The sequence below is a fragment of the Rhamphochromis longiceps genome, linkage group LG23 (assembly GCF_057381845.1).
Source record: "Rhamphochromis longiceps isolate RC_006_pf linkage group LG23, R_longiceps_female_GT1.1, whole genome shotgun sequence".
In the NCBI taxonomy this organism is placed as follows: Eukaryota; Metazoa; Chordata; class Actinopteri; order Cichliformes; family Cichlidae; genus Rhamphochromis; species Rhamphochromis longiceps.
Window position 1 is genome coordinate 16,096,723 of NC_140578.1, and position 25,449 is coordinate 16,122,171.

General features: G+C 39.4%; 1 protein-coding gene and 1 long non-coding RNA gene across 2 annotated transcripts in view; one reads left to right on the forward strand and one right to left on the reverse strand.

Moving 5' to 3' along the window:
* The window catches only part of naaladl2 (N-acetylated alpha-linked acidic dipeptidase like 2), a 341,685-nt gene that overhangs the window by 169,772 nt on the left and 146,464 nt on the right, over positions 1–25,449 (reverse strand). Inside the window, exons 8-10 of the mRNA XM_085399238.1 lie at positions 21,824–21,916; positions 15,722–15,909; positions 15,337–15,465 (exon numbers count right to left, since the gene is read on the reverse strand). Coding sequence (XP_085255364.1) covers positions 15,337–15,465; positions 15,722–15,909; positions 21,824–21,916 — 410 coding nt within the window. The remainder of the gene's footprint in view (positions 1–15,336; positions 15,466–15,721; positions 15,910–21,823; positions 21,917–25,449) is intronic.
* Positions 23,492–24,632, forward strand: LOC146641531 (uncharacterized). Its single transcript, XR_014909708.1, has 3 exons — positions 23,492–23,561; positions 24,219–24,300; positions 24,480–24,632. It is a non-coding gene; the product is annotated as an uncharacterized LOC146641531 (long non-coding RNA).

The following is a 25,449-nucleotide window of genomic DNA, read 5'->3' on the forward strand; positions in this document are numbered from 1 at the left end:
TGCCCCAGAGACAATCCAGCACATAACAGCAGGGTGCAAGATGCTAGCAGGCAAGGCATACATGGAACGCCATAACCAAGTGGCCGGCATAGTGTACAGGAACATCTGTGCCGAGTATAACCTGGAAGTCCCGAGGTCAAAATGGGAGATGCCCCCAAGGGTGGTGGAGAATGACCGAGCTAAGATCCTGTGGGACTTCCAGATACAGACGGACAAAATGGTGGTGGCTAACCAACCGGACATAGTGGTGGTAGACAAACAGAAGAAGACGGCCGTAGTGATCGATGTAGCGGTTCCGAATGACAGCAATATCAGGAAGAAGGAACACGAGAAGCTGGAGAAATACCAAGGGCTCAGAGAAGAGCTGGAGAGGATGTGGAGGGTGAAGGTAACGGTGGTCCCCGTGGTAATCGGAGCACTAGGTGCGGTGACTCCCAAGCTAGGCGAGTGGCTCCAGCAGATCCCGGGAACAACATCGGAGATCTCTGTCCAGAAGAGCGCAGTCCTGGGAACAGCTAAGATACTGCGCAGGACCCTCAAGCTCCCAGGCCTCTGGTAGAGGACCCGAGCTTGAAGGATAAACCGCCCGCAGGGGCGTGCTGGGTGTTTATATATATATATATATATATACACATATATATATAATCCATTCAAGGCCTTATGTTATACAACAAAATAGTCTGTAATTGGTCCTTAATTTAGGAGGTAGTTATTAAACAAAATAAATGTCAAGAAAGTTCAGCTGCTTCCCCTTTTTACAAACAATAGGTTTGTTGCAGAGTATTTTCTGCAGAATAGGCAAGGGGGAAAAAAAAACCCTGTTCGAAAAATGCATCACCCCACAGCATCTGACAAATATCACAGCCACAAGTAATGACAGTCGTCATTCTTCACCTAACACACATTTTCATATGCATTCCCCTACTTATATTTTGTCGCTGTGATATGAAACTGTGATGGAAGGGCCATGCTGTCAGCAGCATAAACGCCTTCTGAGACCGAGCAGCTTCTCCTCGTGATTATGCAGATTCATTGAGGCTGCCGCAGTCACACAATGCCTTTCCTGACAATACAAGAACTATGGTAATTCAAACATATTGCCAACAGCGTACTATTTCAAACATTATGCCAAGTGTGCCGTCGAGCCATCTTGGAAGGCCATAAAGTCACACACCCATTCTGGTGATTTATCATCAGCTTCCTTTCCGCTGGCTTTATGTGAGAAAACATATAAAATAGACATATAAATTAAGCCTCCCAGCTAATGTGGATGATGTTCATATTTACCATATACAGTGTGATTCCAAAGCAAGCCTATTGTTATCCATTTCTTTATGTTTGAAAATCTGACATGGTATTATAATTAAATTAAAGCATCAGCCATTGTTTTTCCAGTAGAAGCATACTCATGAGCATGCATAAGAGTACAATTTGTCACAGCGAATGCTAATTGTGTTCAAAATCCAACATTCTGGAAACACACAAAGGACTATGGTATTTTAGATAAATTTTATGGATGACTTAAATTATACGTTTTTATTGGTTTTGAAATGGCCTTTGTGTGAGATTTTAGAATTTTAGATTTTTTGGTAGGAGAGGAATAGACACAAAAATTTCTCCTGTGGGTAAGTATTTATGATTGCTCCTTCGGGCCATAAAGATATACATTGTCATGAGTATTTTCTATTGTGTAAACTTGGTTTCTCAGACTCATATTTCATGTGCAAAAGTTTGGGCTGGATGTGGGTTGTGCGTTTGATCAGTGTGAGAAGTCATAAACTGATGCATGAAGGGACAGAAGGACACGAGGAGGAGACCACTACACTTGAAGATAAATGTACATGTATATCTACTAGCTCCAGTTTTTTTTTAGTTTTTCATTTACATAATATGCCACCTGGTGTCATAAAATAATGTACACCTGAGAATTTTCTGTGTATTTCATGACATGAAATATGCAAGCTTTTCTTTGCAATCTGTGCAATATATTGTGCTATATGACCTGCCTTACTTCCAACTTCAAGACACTACCACAAGACAACAGAGTGCTCGTGTATGTGACCCCCAAACTTCAATTGTCAGTTGTGATTTACATTAAATTGTCGATCACAATTACCTCAGAAGAATAAACAGCAATGTGCCAAAAATCAAATTAATTGAATAATGAGACCTACAAAGTGTTTTTGATGATGCCTTATTTTCCAAGATTACATGGAAGATACATAATAGCTTATATAGTCGATTGCAAGGGCATCCTCTCTTGTTCAATGGAGAGTTGCTCCCCAGCATTTTTCTCCCGAACAGTACAACCTATAGGGGGTGGCACCCTGGATTTGTCCACTGAAAATGAAGTCATCACGACATCATCTTTCATCATACATGAGGTCAAACTAGAGGGTTGTTTTGTCTGTGATTTTTCTTTCCCTTGAAAGGGCATCCAATTCCGCATCCTGGTATGCTATACTAAATAGCACTTTTGTAGGGTTTTTTTTATTTCACTAGGAGGGTGACATCTCAGATTCCCCAGCTGAGCCCATTACAACCGCAACTCATAAGGCACCACATTACATCTTTTTCATTTAAAGGGCATGTCATTTTTTCTTGCTTGGGGGGAGGCCTACAGGTCACCATCATGTTTTCTTCCAATGAAAGGGCATCCATGAGGGTTCTTCATTCACATATAGAAGCACACTACAGGACTGTTAATGCTGATTTAATCATAACTAAGATAGTCACCACAGACATTTTGTGTGCTTTCATCATTGTGTAGATACATTTGAGGGCATTTTGTCATGTTTACTCTTCACTGGCGGCAACTTTTTGGGCATTTTCAGTGTATTCCTCTCTCTCGTTCTCTGTCTCATATATATATTCTTTTTCAGAAGAAATGCTCCTTTTCAGAAATGCTCCCATAGTTGTGTCTGCAGGAGTTTTTCACCTTTTATTATGTGTTTTACATTAGAACAGCATCCTCTTTCTGTTATAGTTGTTCACATGCATTTACGACAAATAGATTAATAAAACCAAATCTGTATGAACATGAAGCTTAGTGCTTTGAAATCTATTATGCACTGAGAAGATTAGGTCAGACAAAAACACCACAAACCAGGAATGTTAAGAGGATTATCTCAGAAACACCACGATACAAATATGTTCCTAAGAATATTTGAATATCTTTTTTTTACTGCACTGTCTACAACAACATTTCTGTATATTGGAACCGATTTTAACTTTTAGTGTCACATGGAATCACAAGCATAGCAAATGACCAGAGATGGGCAGTAAAGCATTACTGTAATCTGATGACTTTTTTCAAGTAACGAGTAATGTAAGGGTTTACTATTGCAAAAAAGTAATTAGATTGCTGTTACTTTCCCGTAAGCACGCTGCGTTACTGCGTTACTAAACTGTCGTGATTTTGTTTGTGAGAGTGTTTCTAATGACAATGACGTAAGCGGGTGTGACACCCGTGGCAGCAACAGACGTGTGTAGATCACCACGGATAATATGGAGTGTGGGAGAGAGTACGGTCATGCAGCGTTTAAAGCGGGGGCGTACTTACATTAAAATTGACAAAAACATTAGCGTCCACTGTAAACTCTGCGTGGGAAGAAAACGTCTTTCTACAGCGAAAAATTAAACTCCAAATCTGAGCAAGTACCTAGCATGCTGCCACGGGAATGTGAAATTCATAAAGAAACCCCCAGATCCCCCCACTGACATGAGCACTGGGCAAACCTCCACTTTCCCCACTCGTGCTAAACAGGTGGAAATAGATTTAAGAGCAACAGGACAGTGCCGCCGAATCTTCGATTTTATTTATTTTTTGCTGTGTTTTACTTGCATCTATTTGAAAGAGTGAGTGTAAACACAAAACATTATTTCATTTTATATGCAAAAAATAGTTTTAATTGTTAAACAATCTCTTCAAGTCAAAGACAGTTGCATATAATTGGATTTTTGCTTAATGCAATGTGCATAAAATAAAAGACTAAAACTCATAAAACTATTTTTAGAAAGAGGCTTTCCATTTGATTCAATTTTGTATGATGGATTATGCATAAAAAATAGAATTGGGCTGAAAGGTCTGTTGCTTTATTATGTATTCAGGTTGTGTATCATGTTTTTAAAAAGTAGCTAAGTAACTAATTACTTACTAAAATAAGCAATCAGTAAAGTAACATGATTACTTTTTTGGAGAAGTAATCAGTAATTAGTAACTAATTAATTTTTTCAAGTAACTTGACCAACACTGCAAATGACAATGTGTTTCACAGCACGTCAACATTTTTTCTGTCAGTATCCTCTTGCCACGGTGTATGTATTCATGGTACTCGTAAAGAGGACTGAAAATCTCTTAGGTTAGCTTTACATTTTGACCTGCTAGCATACTGGAAATGAATACTGTGTATTCATGAAATACATACATACAGAAAAACCCTGATGTCGCGATAGAATAGGAACAAACTAACACATAAACTTGCAATGACACTGAGATCTACAGTGGGGCAAAAAAGTATTTAGTCAGCCACCGATTGTGCAAGTTAAAATGATGAGGTCAGGAATTTGCACCAGAGGTATACTTCAACTGTGAGAGACAGAATGTGAAAAAAAAATCCATGAATCCACATGGTAGGATTTGTAAAGAATTTATTCGTAAATTAGGGTGGAAAATAAGTATTTGGTCACCTCAAACAAGGAAAATCTCTGGCTCTCACAGACCTGTAACGTCTTCTGTAAGAAGCTTTTCTGTCCCCCACTCGTTACCTGTATGAATGGCACCTGTTTGAACTCATCATCTGTATAAAAGACACCTGTCCACAGCCTCAAACAGTCAGACTCCAAACTCCGCCATGGCCAAGACCAAAGAGCTTTCGAAGGACACCAGGAAAAGTATTGTAGACCTGCACCAGACTGGGAAGAGTGAATCTACAATAGGCAAGCAGCTTGGTGTGAAAAAATCAACTGTGGGAGCAATCATCAGAAAATGGAAGACATACAAGACCACTGATAATCTTCCTCGATCTGGGGCTCCACGCAAGATCTCATCCCGTGGGGTCAAAATGATCATGAGAACGGTGAGCAAAGATCCCAGAACCACACGGGGGGACCTGGTGAATGACCTGCAGAGAGCTGGGACCAAAGTAACAAAGGTCACCATCAGTAACACACTACAACGGCAGGGAATCAAATCCCACAGTGCCAGACGTGTTCCGCTGCTGAAGCCAGTGCATGTCCAGGCCCGTCTGAAGTTTGCCAGAGAGCACATGGATGATACAGCAGAGGATTGGGAGAATGTCATGTGGTCAGATGAAACCAAAGTAGAACTTTTTGGTATAAACTCAACTCGTCGTGTTTGGAGGAAGAAGAATACTGAGTTGCGTCCCAAGAACACCATACCTACTGTGAAGCATGGGGGTGGAAACATCATGCTATGGGGCTGTTTTTCTGCCAAGGGGACAGGACGACTGATCCGTGTTAAGGACAGAATGAATGGGGCCATGTATCGTGAGATTTTGAGCCAAAACCTCCTTCCATCAGTGAGAACTTTGAAGATGAAACGAGGCTGGGTCTTCCAACATGACAATGATCCAAAACACACCGCCTGGGCAACAAAGGAGTGGCTCCGTAAGAAGCATTTGAAAGTCCTGGAGTGGCCTAGCCAGTCTCCAGACCTCAACCCCATAGAAAATCTGTGGCGGGAGTTGAAAGTCCGTGTTGCTCGGCGACAGCCCCAAAACATCACTGCTCTCGAGAAGATCTGCATGGAGGAATGGGCCAAAATACCAGCTACTGTGTGTGCAAACCTGGTAAAGACCTATAGTAAACGTTTGACCTCTGTTATTGCCAACAAAGGTTATGTTACAAAGTATTGAGTTGTATTTTTGTTATTGACCAAATACTTATTTTCCACCCTAATTTACGAATAAATTCTTTACAAATCCTACCATGTGGATTCATGGATTTTTTTTTCACATTCTGTCTCTCACAGTTGAAGTGTACCTCTGGTGCATATTACTGACCTCTGTCATCATTTTAGGTGGGGGAACTTGCACAATCGGTGACTGACTAAATACTTTTTTGCCCCACTGTAGTTATGTTTGGCCCAGTCATGGGCTACATACATCCGCTTACATACACCCTTCTGCTAATGTTGCAAACTTAATTCCTTTAGTAGAGACAGGACTAGTCATAGTGCATTTAAATTATTTGTCCTCGTTTTCCTCTTTAGAACAAGGCTTCTGTTTTGTATTGGTGTCTTCTTAGAGCACTACATGACCGCCTGTTTGGATGTTGAGATATTGTCATGGTGTAGTCATTTTTTGTCTCAGATACTTTGGATGCAATAGATTCATTCTGTCCTATACTGCTCTTGTAGTATACTCTCATGTAGCCTTAGCTGACTAAGGTATTATTCTTTTCGTTTAGATTCAAAAAACAACTTTTGAACCTCAGTGTTTCTGTAGGCAATACAGAATAGAGCCCACATAAAGCCCACATGGAGGGGTTTAAATCACACAACAGTAACTTGCCAAGTGCACATATACATGTAAGATCCTGTAATTCCAGTTACACACACACACACACACACACACACACACACACACACACACACACACACACACACACACACACACACACACACACACACAAACAGTTGACCATTTCTTTGAGAGAGGGAAGATGAACCATTTGCCACTGTGGTCTTTTTTTCACTCTAACAATGTGCTATCCACTGGCGACCATTTGTTTTCAAATAGGGGAACCTGCCACAAGCCACCCACACTCCAGCTGCAGACAAGACCAACATAAATCTGAAACAATACCCAATTAAAGCACAAGGTCCTCTCCATTTGTTTTGTATTCTTCTAGCCACCAAAGCACCACTTGTATCTCCCTTCCCACCTCTGTTTCTCATCCTCTTGACTTCTCGCAGTCCTTCGACCCCCTGTTGCCCCCTCTCCTGGTATAAATCCCCTACAAAACAAGTATCTAGTTTTATTATAATTGGTTCCCAAGCACCCATTCCAAAACTATCAGTGCAGCAGCATCTCGGTTTGGAAGACAGGTCCAAGCAAAGTAAGATAAGTAGCAAGTATTACAGCTGTTGCACAAACAAGATAAATGACATGTGTAGACCTGTTTGTAAATACTAGAAGGTGAAAAGAATACCTGGGGCAACTCAAACACACTTGAGATGATGAATGGTGTGATAGACTGTGCCAGAGACACAAATGCCAATGAATGGACAGGTATGAGGCAAGGGCAGAGGAGACAGGAAGGTAAATAAAAAGTATACACAGTGGAGAAATGATTTGGTTAGTTCAGTGGCACTCTGCAGAGTTGTAATGATGCATTTCGCTGTTTTGATTTGTTACATGTAACAAAGCATTGGCTGAGCCTGTCTGGGACCAAAAAGGCTTTGTATGCAACACTCACATGGCTAGATGAACATCTTGTTAATAAAGAGTGTACATTTCTAAGAAAAACAAAAGCATTATTTACTTATTTTTACAGTTTCACTATACATTTATCTAGTAGATCGACTAATGAAAACAACAGTGAAGCTTAAAAGGAAAAGGGGAGACAAACAGGTGATATATAAAATCTTAATGTATAATGTGGCCTTGTTTACATCCATATTAATAATATTATTATTATTATTATTATTATTATTATTTAATATCCGCAATGATTTTTTTTTTTTTAAATAAACCATTCTTGACAGAGTTCCCCAAACCCAGCATATATAACAGCATATGTGCCTAGCACCCACTCAACAAGAGTTTTTGTTGACTATGAGTATAGGAGAAGCCATTTCAAATATTATATCAAACTCAAATTCAAACTTGTAAAATCAATATCCTATGATGTGATTTTCAGTTTTCTGTCCTCCACAATCTGCGCAACTCGAAAGATTTGCTGGAACCAGCCTCCCCAGAGAGAGAGTAAGAGAGAGGGACGATAGAAATCAAAAGTAGAGCTAAAATAGATTAAATACTGGACTCAAATACAAAGTAGACAGATTAAAGTAAATAAATGGCAACACTGCTCTGCATCTGCTTGAGGTGCATTTACAGTAGGCAACAGTTTTGTGCCATGTTCACCATTTCCAAATTCAAATTCAAATTTTTATTCCATGAAGTAGTCTTTAGAGCTTGTTTCCTCATATAAAGTTTGTCAACATTTTAAAATAGAAGATTTTGACACACATTGATTCAGTTCATTTGACTATGCACAACTGTCTTAAGGTCCTACCACAAGCTCAATCAGGTTGAAGTCTAGACAGGGCCTTGTTTTTCTGATCAGAAGACAAATCTATGACATGGTTTTCTACAGCATCATGCACCTCTTTCAGTCTGGTACAATAAGCAAAGCAGTGAAAACCGAAAGTCCATAAAGGTATGGCCAGAGAAAAGAGTAACTTTGATCCTCCTGGGTTATGTGAGCAGGTAATTAAATTATCCTCTAAGTGAGTGGTTAGATTGTTGTTTTTTTCAAAAAAATCGCTTTTCAGGAGCTAGTCCAGCATCTGGACAGGTAATTATTGCAGGTATGGCTAACGCCCCATAGATTAGAGTAGGCGCATGGAGCAATGTGTCTGCAAATAAATTATAGGTAGCGATATTTATAGCACCACCAGTGTCCCATTGGCATTTACAGTATACACATTAAGAATGACACCAGAGCAGAGAGTACTGTAAAAACAAAATTTGTAAATGAAGCTGTGGCTATAAGTATGAAACGCAGAAGAATGAAACCTGACAAAAAACGATGACTTTTATAAATCCAAGCAGGATACGTGTTAACATGTTTCCTTAAAGAAGATCAAAGGTAAGTTACATTCTCTTTGTCTCTTTTAAGGCACTGACAGAGGTTGTCTGCAGCTTCATTACAGCCAAATGTGACAGGGCCCTTTTCTTTATTTTAGATTAGGGGATTAAAGAGACATTGCACTCATATCCATTTGTGACCTCCTGTACCTGAAACTGATTAGTAATTTGCAAGAAGATAAATCTTCCCTGTGGATGAACGACTTCACTCTAAAAAAAATTATACTAAGCATCATAGCCTGAACAGACAAAGAGAGCATGTAGAGCAGAAGTAAGAGAAAGATTTTAATGAGGGAAGTGAGAGGTTAGGGAGATGCAAAGCCTGCTGCTCATGAAAGAGAAGGTTAAGAGGTGATAGAAGGAAAGTGAGCAAGGTGGGGAGAGGGTTGTAGTGCTTAAGGGACAATGAGAAAAAACAAAAAAAAAGGGAAGAGGTGGTGGTGGGGGTGGAGGAAGGAAATGAGATAGAGTAACGATGAGGTGTGTTTTTTCAAAAGGCAAAAGTTTTCAGAGTTTAAAAAGATGGTAGAAGTTGGGAAGAAGTCCGCGAGGGCTGATCATATCTGCAAAACACCCCCAGGTTGGAATAAAGAGACAGTTTGGAAGGCTGAATCATTGAGCTGGTATACTTAATCAGCAGAGTGGCCAATGCAGATTGTATATGACTGTGAAGTGTGGGATGGGGTGAGAGGGAATATTTAGCTCATATTAGGAGTGCTATCCTCCCCCTTGCACACAAGCAACATCTCAAAGAACAGTCAAAGTCTTGCTTTTATTGTGGCGTTTCACACATGTTTTAACTTTTATGTTATTGATGGAAATGAAATGAAATAGTCATGGTATAGGTGAAAAAGGGTATTTGCACACATGAAGGCTAAAGAGTTAGGGAAACAAATATCAGTCCCAAAAGGAAAAGGAACAACAGCAAAAAATTATATTTTGTTCTACATTACCATGCATATGTCATACATAGAGTCATCATTGTGACCAAAAAGTAAAATATGTTCAAACTGTCAGCATAATGGAATCAGTCAGTGATTACATGAAAAGAGTGAAACAAAGGACTATAACAGTAAATGTAAACATGCTAAAGTGACACTGTTTTAACTGCACTCCATGCTCACGCAAACTATTGGTAAGATGTGCATTTATTATGTTTACGGTACTTCATTTGAAGTTCAACATTCATAGTATTATGACTAGGGATGGGTACCGGTATCGGTTCTGACATAAACGGTAATAACCAGACCGAAAAGCAGCGCACATTTTGGTGCTTTATTTCGGTGCTTTTTTTCCCTGAGCTGTGATACACTTTAGATTCTAGCCAATCATTTTACGTTTCCGAGGATAGTAGGCGGGGCCAGGTACGTACGTTCTTTTAGAGCAGAGCTACAGATTAAAAATGCCCAAGGCGAAGTGGTCAAAACTCTGGCTGTACTTCACAGCAAAATATGCAAACTCAGCAGCCTGCAACAAGTGCTTTAAGCTGATACTGTGATACTGTCAAAGGAGGTAACACCTCAAATCTGATGAAACACCTGGCGACGCATAGCGGTTTTTTTAAAAGCCGAGAAATGCGCCGTATTTGATAGCTTGCTGTGAGACCTCACACCGAGCACATCTACTGCGGGTGGGTTGCCTGTTATCGGGCCCGGAGTTAGCAACATCCCCCAAAAACACGAAGAGGAGAGTCCTGGCCCCTAGCCCTGCCAGTGTAGCAGAAATGATGACGGATGATGATGGCAGCAGCAGCCGTTCTTCTCTGCATGAGTAGCTTAATGTTGTTCATGTATAATTTACGTTGAGTAGGCTAACCACGTTATTACATTAATGCATGTAAGGTGAACTAGCAAACATCATCATAGCTACATGCGGCTGTCTTCTTGTTTGATGGCAGATACTCCCTTCACCCTGGCCAAAAAGGCTAAAATGACCAAAGAAAAAGTTGAAAACAGTTAAACATGAGAGGTTTTTGGACAAAGTTTGTGTTTTTTTCCATTGTTTAAGCACTGCTTCCAGCCAAGAGTGATACCATATATGCCCTATAGCTGCAGAAAAGGCTAACATTGTTATCTTTTTACAAAAAAACAGCTGAACATGAGAGGTTTTTGGACCAATTTTGTGTTCTCCATTCTTTAAGCACCGTTTAGGCCGGTTTGGCACCGGTATCGGATAAAACCTAAACGATACCCATCCCTAATTATGACATGGTTTTATTTAAGTGTATGTCAGTGAAGTTCAGTACATTACTCAATATCATGGTTTGTAAAACACACACTCACACACACCAGTCTACTGTGTCTATTTCACACTTTTCCTCTCTAAAGCTTGAAATGGACACATGCAGTTGCAATACCGCATGCAGAAGGTGGAGTACCAGGAGGGGTAGATAACGTATTTAAAGCCCATAAGTTGCTAGTGAGTAAGTAAGGTAAGAAGTACATTCAAGGGTTCTTCTATTCCAGAAATTATTAAGCTAGATGGCTAATATAGATTTACATGTAAATGTGTTTAAACGCTAACAGGGAAGTAACGGAAAGCTGTTCCATTGCTCAGTTCATGGTGCAGAAACAGAGCGAGAATTGGTAAATAAGTGAGCCCTCTGTGATTTATCATATTAACAAATAAGCTTTCATTTTCAGACTACCTTGGCCATCATAGGATATAGCAGAGTTAGAGAGTAGTGTGAAGAAACTTTTAATAACTCCTTTAACACATTAGCAAAGAAAACCCCTGATGATTGAGAGGGGATGCCAGCTGCTGCCATGTCTGGCTTAATAGAAAAGGCCAGCTGAATAGGTGCAGGCTTCACCTGCATTTTCAGATTAGCAAGAAAAAGTGAAAAAGACTTTGGTTTGGCCAAATATAATAGATTTAACAAGCTGCTTTGCTGATACAGCACCTTTATTTTTCTGTTATTGGTTTATAAACAGCGCTGGAGAGATTGACATTTATCAGTGCCACACAGTGCTTAAAACTTTTAATTTACCTGTGATCTTTTTATTTTATATTAATAAACTTTTTTTCTTTTAATAAAGTTGTAGCCCTATTTTTTGGAGGTCTTTAAAAGCTGTTTTTAGAGACACTACAACCATATGATTTTAAAAAGGTATTCCTGTAGAGTAAACAGAATATAAAGTATTTCAACTGAGGTCAGCCCTAAAGATCTGCAGCAGTAATATTGATCCATAGATCTACATAACACTGATGGGAAACATTTTTCTCATATTTCTAGAGAAAAATTACTTTCTTCTTTGAAACTTTAAATAAAATTTGTCAGTAACTCAGCTTTACATGCAGTGAGGTATATTTCACAGTGTGATATCGCTACTTTTGCTAAGTGGTTCAGGAAATGGCAAATATTTTAATCACTGTAGGAGGGATACATTTTATAATTCAGACAGGAAAAGGTGAAAAGTTCCAGGGAGAGTGCAGCATTTATAGAAACAATAAATACAGGAAGCACAAAGTCATAAAATTATGTGTTTTGTTTTTATAATGGGATGGGCGTTGTGTCTACTACACCACTGTATTACTCTTGATATATAAGCATTCAGTTCTTTACCATTTATAATAAACTGATAAAGACCTTGTAGTGGTGGTTTGCTTGTTAAAAAAAACATCATTAATTAAAGAATTATCAGCTCCAATAAATGAACAGGTTAATAATCAGCTGAATTCTTGTACAAGTGTGACAGGTTGAAGGACTACTGCATATAAAACTGTTCAGTTAATACTAATTGATATCTGTTGATATAAGGATGAAAATAATGTAAATATGGTAAGAAAATTGCTAAGAGTTTATTATTTTTCATGTTATATTAATGGCTTTCATGTTACTTAAGAGAACTACAATCTATACATCTCTGATCTGCTAGTAAGCCTTTTCTGGGATCGATTAGTAGTGTCTCTGTTCTCCACCAGGGGGCTTTTGCGCATTCTCCTCACTGCAATAAACTACTGCATGAGAGAGACGCAAATCATAATCACTCTCGTGATTCTTTTCCCCGTTTTCAGGTAAAAGTGTTTAAAAGTTGATATATTTCCAATGTGTACACTGTTAAGATATTTAAGAGGTAATCCTTCATTGTTTTGTAAGCCTTAGAAGCATTATATTACAGTTTTGTGCACATATACGTGGCGGTTTTGAGCCTCAGTTTTGTACTGTGTAATGGCCATTAAGATAACGGCAGGAGCTAAAAACGATTGTCAGCCATTTTTCCAGGAAACCTGCTCAAGTATATGTATAGTCAGCACTTTAGTATTTCGGTTTATTAGTTAGTGTTTTTCTTCCACCATGTGACATTTAGCAGTACAGAATGTGAAACGTTTCTGTTCATTTACTGCATTTACTGCAATAAACTACTGCATGAGAGACGCAAGTCATAATCACTCTCGTGATTCTTTTCCCCCTGTTTTCAGGGGTGTAACACAAGCAGTTGTAGCAGTTGCCCAAAGCCTTTGAGAGATGTCTCGCTTAATCTGCACCTGCAAGGCATCTCTTCCAACTAATTTCAGGAAGAAAGAGAGGGACCTTGGTTATGTAACATTTTTACACCATCTATTTTACTAAAGCTGTTATGGCTTCAGTTACCTGTCTCTCACTCATAGTTCAATGTAGCTGATTTGGCATTAGGGTCTAGCCGGAAGCATTTTCCAACCAGGCTTTAAACCCCTGACGTCTTGTTTCAAAGAAACCGAGGACACCTGTGAGGCATATCCTTAACTAATTTCTGCAAGGCAGAGGAGGATCACATAACGTTTTTATCCTTCTATTATACTAAACGTAAGGGAGAATTATCATAATGGATGTGTAGAATGAGCATAAAATTACTCCATTAAGAATGGCCTTCAAAACAAGGTGGCAGTATTTCATGTCAACATCTGGCCATCTTTATTCTTAATACCGAGCTTGCTGAAATCAGTGTGTCTGCCTAAGAGTCTGCTAGCAGTTGTTCCTGAAGCCAATTTTCTGAGGAAAACTTACCTCAAAAAACATCAAAGCAGAATTGAAAATATTAACATCCTGATTAGTGACGGGTAATTACAGAGAAACAAAGAAATAATAGAAATGAAGAAGCAAAGTAAACTGAAATGTGGTCATATAGTGAGATGTTCTAATTAGTTACAACAAGCCTGCTGTTGTTTCTTTACATAGTTTCAAAAAAGCACCAAAAGATCTCCAAAAGTAGCATTAAGATGCAACGGATCCTTTAGGTCCTTTAAGTTGTGAGTTTAAAGCTCTAACACAACCACTAACATCCTGTCACTGGTTTGGTTTGTCTGTAAACTAGAAAATCAGTGATAGTTCTGCGATCTGGGAGAGGCTCCAACTCCACAGCCATGAATATTTGGTCCTTGTTAAAGTTTAGGCATTTACATCTGCTCATTTCTCCATAATGAGACATCGAAATCTGGCACATGCTTTGATGAGGGGATAACGGGGCGAACGTGGCTCAAGAGTTGGGAGTTCGCCTTGTAATCGGAAGGTTGCCGGTTCGAGCCCCAGCTTGGGCAGTCTCGATCGTTGTGTCCTTGGGCAAGACACATCACCTGTTGCCTGTTGGTCAGAGGGCCCGGTGGTGCTAGTGTCCGGCAGCCTTGACTCTGTCAGTGCACCCCAGGGTGGCTACAATATAGCTTGCCATCACCAGTGAGTGAATGGGTGGATGACTGGATGTGTAAAGCGCTTTGGGGTCCTTAGGGACTAGTAAAGCGCTATACAAATACAGACAGACTATTTAATATGGGTATTAAAACTGATACTGATGCAGAAAAGCATTGATGAAAGCAGTGTGTTATCCAGAGAAGACCTTCTATGAGCACTTTTTTAAGGGTTGAAATAGATAGAAAGTTCTTTCAACAACAGTTACAAAAATAAAGAATATGAAAACTGCTTTTAATCATGCATGATTGGAGCTTTAAGATGAACTGATCGTGGGTAATCTGGATGTCTGAAGCTTAAAATATTTTTTAAGTCATTCCTTTATAAAACAGGGAAAAGTCATGAAGTATTAAGCTGATAACATACAACTTAGTGGGAACTGTGCCTCTAGGAACTCAAATAGAAAACAAGATTAAGTCTTATTTACTATACTTTACCTTTACCCTCTTAGGGTTAGAGCTTGCAAAACAACATAGTTTTAAAGTAACAGAACCGCCCTTGAAACCGCAAGGGTAATCTCTAATATGGTGCTTAGCAGTTGGTGGTTTTTAGCAGACCTTTTCACACAAATTTCAACATTAACCTGGCAAAATCGCAGCTGTGGCAGCAGCTGTAATTTTGAAAAAAAAGAAAAGAAAATGCCAGTGCTTTATATCCTTTCACTGAAATGAGGCGATTATTCATTGCCATATTTTAGGTGAATCACAGTGCTGCTACTACTAATATTGAGGGATCCCTTATAATTTATATGGTGTATGTTGTGAGAACACTGGACACTATAGCAGGACATCATGTTGGAGTGACAGTAGCAGTACATGGAATCATAGTAATAGTTACCCTCTGTATATCTGAGGTGAGCTGCAGAAGAGTTGGTGAAGCTGTAGCTCTGAGAGCTTCCGTCCCTCTAACTGGAGAGTTCAGGCTGACATAGGCCACTGCACTGCTCTGCAGAACAACACTGTTATCCTGAAAGGAACACATAAATGTACACCACACACCAGCTATTATGATTTCAATCTACTATAATAATCATATAATTGTTGTCATTACACTCATCACACCATCATAATTAAGACCCAACCCCTCACACTCCTTTGACAAGAAGTGTCGTCATATTTCTAGTGATTGGTGTTCATGTATGTTGCCAGTACTTCTATTTTCAGACATTTCTACCCTTGACCCTCTGACATTTAATAAAGCAGAGGCTCTTGTGTTTGCTGACCTTTCCCCACTCATAAGATCCAATGTTTCCCAGGGCTGAGCCTCCCCATGAGCAAAACACAGTGGTACGGTCTGGTACCCATCCGCGTTTGGTTTGCTCTGTCAGTGCTGCAATCAGTTGATTCATAATAGCTGAAGTCCCGCCTCCATGGTCGCTGTCATGACGACTACCAACCAGCACATAGCGATCTGAAGATAAATAAATAAATAAAACAAACAAACAAATAAGTAAATTAAAAACAGAGAAATCTTTATTTTTTTTCATCTCTGTATAGGTAGATACTCAAAAATTTATGGTGAAAAATGAGGGATGCTACACAAACTCAAAATAAATAAGGTAAAGGATGATATACAAATATGTGACAACCACACTTTGCACGATGGGGTGCACAATGGTCTGGTGGTTAGCTCTTTTGCCTTACAGCAAACAGGTCCTGGGTTCAGAGCCACAGGCCAGCTGGGGGGCTTCTATGTGTTTTGTGCTTTGTACTATTAGAGACAATGTTTCAATCATGCTAAAAGAATATGTCCATAGGTGCACAAATGCACACAGATGAGTGCACCTACTGTAACAGGTTTATTTATCCTCCCACAATTCACAGTACAAGGTCACTCGCTGTTTGATGGACCTAATGTTGAACACATGTTGTATCACTGATCATCTGCTCATAAACAAACACTCTCTCTCTCTCTCTCTCTCACTCACACACACACACACACACACACACACACACACACACACACACACACACACACACACACACACACACTGTACTTTAAACAGGTCTCCATCTGGGTAATATTTAAATCCCATCATCCTTTTTGACCTTTTTTCCTTCAGTGGCTATCCATTTAGAGTTGGTTGTATTTAAAATAGACTGCCTATTGGAGCCCTCTCCGGCACCTCACCTATTGACTCAAAATGGCTGTCATTCGTCACATAGGCACATATTACGGTCAGGACCTGTTCCCCTGATCCGAAGGCAAGGGTTACCAAGCCTCTCATCCACTGGGAAAAACCTCAATGTATAGGCAGTGAACCAGGGAGATACAGCCCCTTGCCCATCACCAGACTCAGGGAGAGTGGGGACACTACCTGCACTGAGTCCCCAGTGGACCATGTTCCACACATCCATTGCTGAAGCTCATGCAGGTAGCTGCAGCTACTCGGGTATTGGTGCCTAATAGGGGTAATTTTGTTTTGCCAGCCTTAAGATGACTCAGAAGGTTGAAGCAGAACTCAGAATCTCTAGAATAAAGGGGAAGAGTTACATAAGTTTGCATGACCCATGGAACCACAACAGGCACATCAAATTCAAATCACCAAACTGTCCTTAATTACTATAAGAACTAAACTGCTGAACTGAGAAACATGGCTTTTAAGGATTTTGTATAGGAAGAAATTTGACTGAAGGGTGACATTTCTTATGCTAATGTGCAGATACTTGTTGGTAAAAGGCCCAAATATGTCTCTCCATCTTTTTGTGTTAAATTATAGACAGCAGGGATTATTTCAAGAAATCAGATACACAGCACATTATATAGCTAAACCGAGAAAGGGGTTTTAAAATGAATATGTACAAATGATGTGACTTAATAATAGTAGCATAAAGGCATTCACACAGTGTCTTCCTGTGGTTTACCGAGGTAAGAAAGTCACTTGCATTCACACATGAATGCTTCAGGCTTCTTTGTATGCTTTGCATTTTCTACAAAGACAGAGAGATGAGTATGGATGCACAAAGCAGAACTCCTGCAGGCAACAAGAAGAACAGAGCAAACCTCACAACTGCAACACAGAGCACTGATGACTCTGTCTGAGAAAAGAGGTGCTTAGAGAAGCCTGCTAGCTTAGCCCATGACAACATATTATTACATTATGTGGAGCTTCCTGGGTGAATCTTATGAACAGCGATTAGCGTAAAGTACTTTAAATCACTCATACGTGAAAGTGTAATTTACTTTGTTCATGGGTATGTATAGAGGGAGGAGGAGATTAATATATCAAAAGCTAAATTAATTTTTCATAAGAAACCCTAATTAATAAACACAGACTGAAAATAACATAAAATAACATAGACGTGATGCCCTTAGGCTAGGACAAATTATTATTGGTTCAGCTGAAACTAACTGTAGTTTAGTGCAGTAAGTCAATGGAGGAATGTTTTCACTTGCATAAATACATGAGCTACCAACCATGTTTTATTTTGTTTTTTGGTGCAATTGATTCTTGGTAGAAGTCCTCTAACATTTGCTACAGTTTTGAAATTTGCGAGGAATTTTTCTACATTGGTGACATGGTGGCAGAGTGATTAGGACTGTTGCCTCACAGCAGGAAGGTCCAGAGTTTGATTCCACCACCTGGCCAGGGCCTTTCTGTGTGGGCCTTTGCATGTTCTCCCTGTGTTTGCGTAGGTTTTCTCTGGGTACTCTGGCTTCTACCCACAGTCCAAAAACATGCAGTTAGTGGGGTTAGGTCATTTGGTAATTCCAAATTGCCCCTAGGTGTGAATGTGAGCGAGAATGGTTGTTTGTCTATATGTATTAGACCTGTGACAGACTCTCGACCTGTCCAGGGTGTACCCTACCTCTCACCCTTTGATAGCTGAGATAGGCTACAGCCCCCCGCGACCCTGACAACGATAAGTGGAAGAGAATGGATGGATGGAGTTTTCTACATTAGCAATTTAGCAATGTAGGTATCTTGAGATTAGGTGGCCACTCAAGTTCTTTATCTCATATTTCATATGCATGAGTTTTATTTATTTATTTCAGGATTGTGTTGGAATTGTATAGCTTCGGGCTTTTAACTGAGGATCGTGGGCATAAGCTAATATTTCTGTGACTATACTTTACGTTTTATCCATCCATCCATTCGCTTATCCTTTTCAGGGTCGCGGGGGGCGCTGGAGCCTATCCCAGCTGTCATAGGGCGAGAGGCGGGGTACACCCTGGACAGGTCGCCAGTCTGTCGCAGGGCCAACACACAGGGACAGACAACCATTCGCACTCACATTCACTCGCACATTCACACCATTCACACAATGGCAATTTGGACTTTATGTTTTATTTATACAAAAAGAATTATATTAAATTATATTTATTTATACAAAAAATAATTTCCCCCAGGGATCAATAAAGTATTCTGATTCTGATTCTGATTATTTGGTCATATTTTGCCTTTAGATTAACAGAAAAAGTATAAAGTCATGATAGCTGTTCAAAGCCCGGCTTCATAGTAACTGGATGAGACACTAATTAGTACAAATGTGTGACACTTTTGTCACACAACAAACAAATAAGCAAACAAAAAAGCTGCAGTTCTTTAGAATAAGAACGTCTTCACAAAGTGAGTGCAATGTTATAAGACTCCTACGTAAACCCAAACTTTACAGCAGAAATAAACCTTTTTATGTGCATGATGGACAAAAAAAAAATCACAGACACGACTGATTTAAGTGGCAGGTGATGCCGATAAGGCTCCTCTTAACCATGTGTCTGATGTTGGTGCTTTTTGGAAAATGTTTTAATGTTATTTTCTGACAAGTAATATGGATTGCTGCAAAGACATATGTACTGTTGTAACAGTCCATGCAGGTAATCCCTGCTCCAGTTCTAGTGCTTTATTTAAATGCTTATTTTTGCTATGTTACTTAGCACACTGTAGGCACTAAGGCACTGGACTCTGTGATGTAGCCATATAGTGTATGGATGCAGCTTTTTAACCAAGCTTCCCAGCCTTAGCTAGTTGAATGCATGTGAATGCAGATGTCTGATGCAGTCTTTAACCACTCAAGTGCCTAGTACAAAATCCATGTTGTCTGCACCTATATGTAAAAAGGTGTCAAACTGAATATTTGAAGCACAGCACATTTTGAAGTCGCCATTTCCAACATGTTTGCTTGGGGCTGCATATAAGAAAGGGCAACTTTGGACAATGCCTGAAACTGATTCTCCCAACATTGTCCAGGAAGGCAACCAAATAAAATAATGGAAGAATAATCATAAAATGTGCTATTAGTGAGCAGTTGATAGACTTTCTACATTTTTGTTGCGTTCGATACATTTTTGTTGCGTTTGAAACAGTTTGAACCAGCTTTATACTATAATTATATACAAATCTAAATCTATGAATTCATTTCACTGAGATATTATTAGAATATAAACAGTTATGTCCCTGGAGTATTCATGTAACACTTGTGTTGAACCACACTGGCTCAAACTACAGGGCTGCTTTGATGTTACAGTGTGCCTGTTTGGCAGATTTGTTATGCTGCTAGCTGTAGCTGCGTACAGCATTATTTAAGAAAAACAGCAAAGAGTCATTCAGAATTACCCATTGCCATCATGCATGAATATTCAGTCTGTTTAGAGTTAAGTGTGGAACAGACATATGATGAAACCCCCACAACCAGTTAAAGCATCACTCCTTCCAGAGATTTGTGACCCATATTATCTGCTTTAGTGGGCCATTATGCCTGCTTAATATTACACTGTAAATCAGCAAGATAATTTTCCACTACTGAGTGGGCAGGACAGGTACAGTAGCGTGACATTGGAGGAAGGCTGTGTGGATGAGGCAAGGGCAAGATAAAGAGACAATTTAAAAAAGGATAGGGGTAGTTTTAGCTAAGAAGAAAGAGCCAGGGTTGACATTTAAATATTAAAAGACCACAGCATACAGCATGTTTGAAATGGGCAGAGTTAACAAAGCCTTGTAAATGGAAACAGAAAAAAAAGATACGTCTCCAATGGTCCATTTTCAAAAGTCTTTGCCAACATCAATGGGCAACTTTTTGAAATAAATAGATGCAAATGGCAGACATTTAAGAAACACGATGGTTGACATTAAGAGAGCAAAAGGCAGTTAATGTCTACTTTAGTCAACATTAAGGTGGTTAATGTCTACTTATCAGAGCTTAACCACCTTTGGATTCACGGGATGAAAATGAAAGTGTGATCAAATCAAGTTAAAGCTTCTATTATTGTGTTTTGATCTAATGTATCCATAAAAAACGTGCACCTGCATCTTCTGAACCTTAATATGTGTTTATAAGAATCACTTTTCAGGTGAAATGTAACCTAAATTTAGATGGATCTGAAATAATGTTATAATCAAAACTAATTAAAAGTAATGTAAATACCTAGAACTATTAGAATCTAATAGATTCTAATAGTTCTAAAACAACACTTCTAAGTGAGAAAGTCATGCATTATTGTGATCCCTGTGCTCACTACATGTGGATAGAAGTGCTGTATGCAAGGAAAATAATAGGCAATGCCACAGTTTATTAAAGAATTTAAAAAAAGAATATTTTCCTCACTAATATAAAATATTTGTTATGGCAGCCATATAATTCAATTTGAGTTTAATTGTGTTTGCATTAAAGGTGATGTCATCTGGTTATTTTAGTCATCAAAACGGTTAATTTCACATGGAAAGGTAATATAAATGATTATTATTATCTTATGTATCAGAAGCCAGTGGTTCATGTTATGTCACTGCTACAAAGTGCTAGTCTTGTCTAAATACCCAGTGGTTCAGTTGCTCAAGAGCACTTTAAGAGAAGTCATTGTGGTTGTCTCATTTAACCACCAGTGAGAATATTTCTGTAGCACAGAATGTGCTTAGTTTCTATAATTTGCTCTTCTGCTGAGACACAGATGTGGATAGCATTGATGGTGGGAAGCAGAAACTGCTTCCCCATTTACAGGATTAGTGGCAAACTGAACTAACATGCACTGTTTGTAGCCTCATTTATGATGGCTATGAAAGTGGTGTTGATATTATCATGGAATTTTCTGCCAGTAAGAGAATACAGATGTTTCCAAATTTCTCCTTTAATCTTTTTTTTATGATTTCTACTGCTTGTTTAAAGCCAAGCACAGACAGATTGAGTTGAGGAATGAAAGCCATATTTGGGGACTAAGTGCATTATGTTGCAGCAGAGCTAAGTAATACAAGCATCATCAAGAAATCATTACCTTTTCTGTTAACGAAACAGGAAAGAATACAAATGTAGCTAAAAGCAAAGATAGAGACAGAAAAATGCTGAGATTGTGTTTTAACTTTAAGGCAAATCTGCAGTGGCTTTGTACAAACCTGGGTTCCTCTTTCCCTTCAGATATCCCACAACGTTGTAAATTTTCTTGTACGAAAACTGGTTTCCAATTGTCAGGGTTATCTTCTTGCGCTCTAGGAAAAAGAAAGAAAAAGACAAATTGTAAGATGAGTAATTCTGAATTATTATTGATTCATAGTGTGACGATACTGGGAGATTTTCATTCATAAGTTTTCACTCAGCAAAAAGAAAATATATTTACATAGACAGAACCTGGTTTGAATGCTCTGTTCTAAATCAAATGTGCCATGGGGGATATTACCACTCTGGAGTTCGTTATTATTAATCTCTGTAGGTTTCTTCCTGTTAAATGGTAAGTTTTCCTGCCCACTGTCGCCAAGTGCTCATAAGAGGTTGCATGATTGTTGGGGTTTCTCTGTATTATTGTGTTTTTTTTTTTTTTTTTTAAACTTGGAATATAAACAGTAACCTTGCAGTCATATTGAGGTGACTGATTTGTGATTTGGAACTATATAAATTAAATAGAATAGAATTGACTGTGCAGGTTCTCAGTCATTCAGGCCGTGGTAGTCTAAAAGGCTTGGAAAGAAAGCTCCTTGGACCGAACTGATTTGAACTGAACTGAATTGACTTTAATTACATTTTCAAGCTAAAAACCAAAAACAAAGTAGACTGACGTAAAATAAATTAAATCAAATGAACGTTGTGGTTAGTATATCCTATAGCTATTGCTTAGGTTAAAAACAGCCTTCAAATTCAGAGTGAACACAATGAAACAAACCACCTACCAATCAGCAGTTAGATTTTATGACATTTTATCTACCTTTAGGTTCATATTTCTTTTTAGCAATTACACATCTAACACCTTGTGGAGGAACTGATGTATTAATTACATTCCTTGACAATGTTTTCTCTTTTTTCTTCTCCTCTCCTAGATTTTTTTTGTTTTTGCTCCACATCGTATACATTCAGATAGTCATCCTCGTTCTTCACCAGTGTCCCACCAATAGTTTTTAGACTTTAGTCACAATTGTTGAAATTATCCTTTTGTGCATTGGCAGTTCCAAATAATTCATCTGATTGGACAAACTGCACTCTCAGAGTGTGGTCAAAGTGAAATATCACTTGAACCTTTAAGTACTTCATCACTCCACTTTACAGGTGGTTTCCAAGGGTTAAACTCTTGATGGTTGTCAGAAGGGAAGGAAACACACAATCTTCAGGAAACTGGAGATCAGAATGCATTAAACTACTACTGTTCATCTGTTACGGTGTGTTCACACCGAACGCGATAGAAGCAGGCAGAGCGTCAGGCTTACATGTAAAGTCAATGGAAAGGCGCGCTGACCCGCGATTGCGGCTCCCGCGAAAATTCGGAAGCAGATTTGCGTCGCGAAAACGCCTGAAACGCGCGTGAGTGTAGCGCGTTTCAGGCGTTTGACTCGCGAAAAAAACCACGCGCGTGAGTTTATGTGTTGCATTTTGTGCATACACGCGTTTCGCGTCCCCCGCTCGAGTTGGAAAAATCTGAACTCCAGCGTCAAATCGCGCTGCGACAACCAATCAGCCTGACGTGGCTGTTACCTAGTTCAAAGGGGCAGATCCAGCCAAAGCCCTTTATTCTTCAATAGAAGGAAGGCTAATCAATGCCGTAGCAAACAACCCGGAGCAATACGACACCAGCTGCTTTTCTGGACCGAGACAGGAATATAAAGGACCGAGCTTGGAGGAAGATATGTAAAGAGATCGGGCAACCTGGTAAGTTCATTCATTTCTCTTAAGTTTTCTCTAAAGTTTTCACTGACCCGGGGAAGCCGCACAAAAGCTAGCAAGCCACCGCTATTTTCCCACTGACGTACAAATACCGTTCTGCTTTTAGGCATGTTGTCATTTAAGAATATATTTTGTTTATTAATAAACAGCTCACAGTGGTCCCGCTGTTCATCCGTCACTGCCTCTTTTTTTTAATTTTCTTTTTCCTTTTTTTGCACCGGACAGCATTGCATTCTGCAGCCTGATTGACAAATCTGCTCCGTGTCGTGTCTCCTGCACTTGCCAAATTTATCACGTTTGGTTTTGATAACCATCACGTCCAATAGAAAAAACAGCACAAAAACACCCATAACTATGAGCCTCATTCGGAAATAGACACCTGCACCGCGAGGGAAAAAGGCGCACGAAAGTGGCAGGCAGATGAAGACAAACCGCGGCATAATAATACTTTTACGTTTTGCAATCTACAAAGGTTTGCACTTTGAGAATCAATTGTGAGAACTGTGTGTGTGGAAAACAGTGTATAAAGTGCGTGGCCAGGGGCTAGTTATTCTGAGAACCCCTGCTGCAATAAATGAGGGACCACTGTCTACTCTATGATTATTATATTCAACCTGTTAACATTTAATACTGTATTGATAGAACCAACTGATTCTGAAGCAGAGCATCCCCTGTTGCTTCTCCTGGCTCCCCAGTCCCTGAGCTCCTGCTGCTGCACCCACAGGTATGTAGAGCAAGCACTGATACCTTTTTAGTCAGTGGGATTGCCTTGTGATCACCTTTACTAAAGATCTACAACCAATCTGATTATATCCTGTTTTTGATTTGTTTGTTTTTTTCAATGTTGAAATTAAAATCTAGTAGCAGCCTTCTCATTTCTTTGCGTTTTGTGCTGTTTTACAGGCCCACAGGGGAGGACGGCTCCGAGGCAGATGAGGGACGGGTCCCAGGACGGTCCATCGGTGGTGGAGCTGGCCACCCTGGTGTCCCTGAAGAGTCCACACCAGTCTCCAATGGAGCATTTCCTCCTCAGCCTGGTTCCTGCTCTGGAGAGCAGCTGGTCCTTTTTATTCCTGTCTCTCTGTAAATACTTATATTTTATATATTTATGTTTAATGTATTTCTGTGTGAGAATTTTAATATTATTTCAAATAAATTTTTATAATGACTAATGTCTCAGTTCTACTACACAGCAAATGTTGGCACACGACTTTACACATGTAGAATTTATTTCATATTATACTAATGACAAAATATACTGATACAGTGGGATGCAAAAGTTTGGGCAACCTTGTTAATAGACATCATTTTCCTGTATAAATCGTTGGTTGTTACAATAAAAAATGTCAGTTAAATATCATACAGGAGACACACACAGTGATATTTGAGAAGTGAAAAGAAGTTCACTGGATTTACAAAAAGTGTGCAATAATTATTTAAACAAAATCAAGCAGGTGCATAAATTTGGGCACCACAAAAAAGAAATGAAATAAATATTTAGTGTATATCAATGTGTGTGTCTCCTATATGATATATGGGGTGCCTTTGTCTGGACGTGCTTCCCATCCAGAGCTGCACAGCACAGAGGGAAGTTCCAGCGCTCCTGGAGTCCCTCTGTGATGGACCGCCAGTCTCCAGGTGAAGGCACAGCCATGAAGTCGTCCACTAGACAGTCCCAGATGGACGTCGCTGCCTGGGGGGTGATCTGGCTCACCGTGGACACACCGACTCTGAAACTGAACGCTTGGTGCTGAAGGAGTCCCCGGTGACAAGGAACCTGGACAAAATTGTTCAAAATCAGTATTATGTGTACTGCAGTTACAAAATACATTATTCAAATTCCAAAATACTTTGGTGATGTCAGATTTAAATC